Here is a 3550-nt window from a genome sequence, read left to right as displayed (position 1 = left end):
AGTGGAAAATATCTAAGGACATTTGTTTTTAGAATTGTGTGAAATTTAACAAATTGCAAAGAACCAAACTGAAATTGTATTAAATTAGTATTAAAAGTTAGCGTAAAACTTGTGTTGTATGGCAGTATTCAGTGTTAACTTTACCAAGGTCAGCACATTCTGTGACATCTGTTGTGTTCACTGATGCCCTCTTGATGTAGAGACGTAGCATGCAATAGCTTTCATAAATGTTGGAAGACTTTTGAATATAAACTATGCAAATAACTTAGTTAAAATTATTTTGTGTTTCAGCCACCTCTGCCTAGCTGTTTAACAGGAGTGGATTGTGAATTTAAGCCTTTGATAACCTCAGGCTATCAGCATTACTGTCTTCAGGATAGATAACAGCTCTCAAGCGTCTTCAGGGGATGCACCATGACATCAGCAGTGATTGACACTGGAGGCCCTGGCCTGGAGTTCGACAGCAATGGAATAAAAAATCAAGAGGTTAGAAAAAATAAATGGCATTTATTTACTAACCAACTTTACAGCTTTTATCTTAATTTGAAAGAAAAATTCACTGTAAACTTGCTGTGAAAGCAAGTGAAATGGATTAGAGATTGTTGTGTGAGGAGAAAGAAAGCAGCCCATTTTTCAAATATCTTTTATTAGAAGATTTTATTATCACAGAGAAGTGGGAGCAGTAAGTTTTGAAGTCTGCAGTACAACTGTAGACTGGGTTTACAAAATTAAGTTCTATACTAAGCATCTTTTTAAAGATCTAAGATGTGTCTTGAGGTGTAGAACGAGATGAGCAGAACAATACAAGGACCTTTTTCAAAGTTAGCCAGTGTGACATATTTGCTCGTACTTTGCATTCTTATCAACAAATAATAAATACATTCTACTATCCTGTAGCTCGTAGTAAATTGAATCTGGCAGGGTTCCACTTCAGCAACACTTTAACAGATTAAATGTGCTGTTACAGACATTTTGATCCTTAAATAAGTAGAGATAGGCATATGGGCTTTGAAGTAGCCAGTTCTTTTGTGATAGCTTACGTACTTAATCCAAAACATGAGTGTTCATAAGATACAGGTCAGATGTAGGTATGTTGCAATACACAAGCAAAGCCTTGATTACGTTTTGTGGAGCAGAGGGAGAAGAAACACTTCCCATAGCTGAATGTCTTAATTAGAAAGCTTGCTCTTTTTCAGTGTCTTAAAGGTGTGTGATGCTTTAAATTTTAAGTGCTTAAAGCCAGGAAAATATCTTTGAGATTCAGGAAGGTCCCTTTGGTGGATGATAAGCTATCTTTTATTTTTTTTAATGTCTTGCTTTAGAAGAAAATTTCCTTTAAAAATCTTTAAAATTATTATCATTATTCCATAAAATATGTAAGAGCATAAGAGGAAAATATTGATGTAGTGTTCAACAGTGCAGTATTTAGAGTATGGTTTTTTGTTTTTGTTTTTTTTTTTTTTTTCTTTCTATAGGAAAATGAGCCAGTCTCTGAATTTCCAGCAGTGATTGTGGAGCCAGTTCCTAGTGCCAGACTAGAACAGGGTTACGCTGCTCAGGTCCTGGTTTACGATGACGAGACTTACCTGATGCAAGATGTAGCAGAGGAACAAGAAATTGAAACTGAAACTGTGGAAACAGGTAGACTTATTATAATTTTTTTTTTCCATGAGATTTTCTTACTTTTAGAAGTCCCCGAGGAATGTGACTTTGTATTTACCCACAGGATGGAGATCCTGACCTGGGTTCACATCTCTTCACTCTAAACTTAGTTTTACTTAGCTTCAGTGGTGACAGGATTGCGGCTTGGCAGGTAAAATTGTCACCTTAGGTTCAGGTTACATTGCATTGTAACACTGTGTACCCTCATAATTAGGCAGATCTTCATTTATGTCTTTGTTACCTATTTATGCAGGGGGTTAACTAGACAACTAAACTTGGAGTTTTTAAAAATCAGCTGAGCCAGGAAGCTGGTTAGAATTTAGTTCCACGATGTTTCTGAGCGAAATAACTGCAGGGCAGCTAGCAACATGGACTGCGCGGCTCTATTTACCCTATCTTCCAGCTCTTCCCCCTTCCGTGAGCTCTGTCCTCTGTCCCTTGCTATCCTGCCTTTTTGGTCCAAGAGTGGTTTTATTGCTGGTTTAGTGGCAGGAGTGCGTGGCTGGCAGGAATGGAGTTGGACTGTATTTTTATGGGCAAAAAGCCTAATTGAAATTAACTCGGCTATATGGTAAAATAACAAGTAACAAATGAAGAAAGGAGTAGAGCTTTGGTGTTAAAGCGTGTGACCTGTTTAGCGATAAGCGTGTATCTTTCTGTACACCTCTCTCCAAAGAACACAATCAGGAGCTTTGAACTTTCTGAGGGGGACCAAAGTCTATTTAAACTGTCTGAAGAAGTAAAATAAGGCTCTCCTACGGGAGCCTAATTACATCTGACTACCAGGCTGCTGCTGTGCTGCAGTTCCTGTTGTCCCTTCCACTTGCTTTCTTGTGCTACTTCTCATACTTGTTGAACCTTTTTTAGCCATTTCAATATGCTAATTTTGCAAGAAAAAACAGCAGGGAAACCCTCAACTGTTCCGTATTTTTGTTGGATTTTGTTGGATTCTGTATTTCTGCTAGATTAGCATGCTGACATGGCTCAGCCAAGGGCCTGATGGGCTGAGGTAGAATAGATAGAACTGCAACCAAAGGGAAGGCAGGTCCTTTTGGGCACTCCATACTGAACTGGTGAGACCGCTTGACTAAAACATGGATAGTGTATGTTCCTATCCTTGGACTGCCTAATTTAGAGTTGGAGTTTGAATTCATGATGTCAGGCAAGCAAAACAGAGCTGAGAGACTCTTCTCTCAGTTGCTTAACTTTGCAGCCCAGTAAATATATGTACATTCCCATCAGATTAGGTAGGTTTCAGTTCAAATTTCTCCCTAAATAGTGGATGCAATTGCTCATACATCTTTCTGAATCTGGGTATTAATCTCTTGTAGCACTGCATCAAAAATCACATGCATCAACTTCTTAAGATGTGCATGAACTAATGGTTCAGGTTTTGGGAGAATACTTGCAATTCCAGTTTACTCAAATGTGTTTTGAATTAAATATGCTAATTGCAAGTTCAACAAATTCATGTAAAGAAAGGATATGAAATAAGTATTTTTTTTATTTTTGACTATGGTTAATAAAACTTTTAAGGTTAAGGTAAGTGAGAAGTGAGGGTGTTCTTCCCAAGAAGCTGAGTTTTTAAAATTAAACTTGTATTTGAAAACCTTTGAGAGCTTATACTTTGAAGGCTTTTGCATTCAGAAGTGTTGTTTTTTTAAACATTAAATCTGATATTTCTTGTAAGATTTTGGTAGAGTAATGGCTAACAGAACAGTTCTTTTAGGATAAAGAGCTACTGCAAATGAACTCTGAGTTTTTAAGTATCATTTTCTGGCCACAATAAATTGGTGGAAATGACAATTAAAAACTTGTAGCTCTTCTGTAGGAATCTTTTTTTTTTTTTTAAAGCTATGGTTCAAAAAAAGAGAAAGGGGGCTGGTTC

The 3550-nt window shown here is 37.0% G+C and overlaps 1 protein-coding gene across 2 annotated transcripts in view; it reads left to right on the top strand.

Annotated features, from left to right (window-relative positions):
* The first annotated feature begins 296 nt into the window (after window positions 1-296).
* The window catches only part of ELF2 (E74 like ETS transcription factor 2), a 31922-nt gene continuing 28668 nt past the window's right edge, over window positions 297-3550 (top strand). For both annotated transcript variants that reach the window (XM_009290292.2, XM_009290291.2), the window contains exons 1-2: window positions 297-486; window positions 1476-1641. In XM_009290292.2, the coding sequence (XP_009288567.1) occupies window positions 415-486; window positions 1476-1641 (238 nt within the window). In that variant the 5' untranslated portion in view covers window positions 297-414. The remainder of the gene's footprint in view (window positions 487-1475; window positions 1642-3550) is intronic.

The sequence above is a fragment of the Aptenodytes forsteri genome, unplaced genomic scaffold (assembly GCF_000699145.1).
Source record: "Aptenodytes forsteri isolate BGI_AS27 unplaced genomic scaffold, ASM69914v1 Scaffold125, whole genome shotgun sequence".
NCBI lineage: Eukaryota > Metazoa > Chordata > Aves > Sphenisciformes > Spheniscidae > Aptenodytes > Aptenodytes forsteri.
This window is presented reverse-complemented; position numbering and strand designations above follow the sequence as displayed.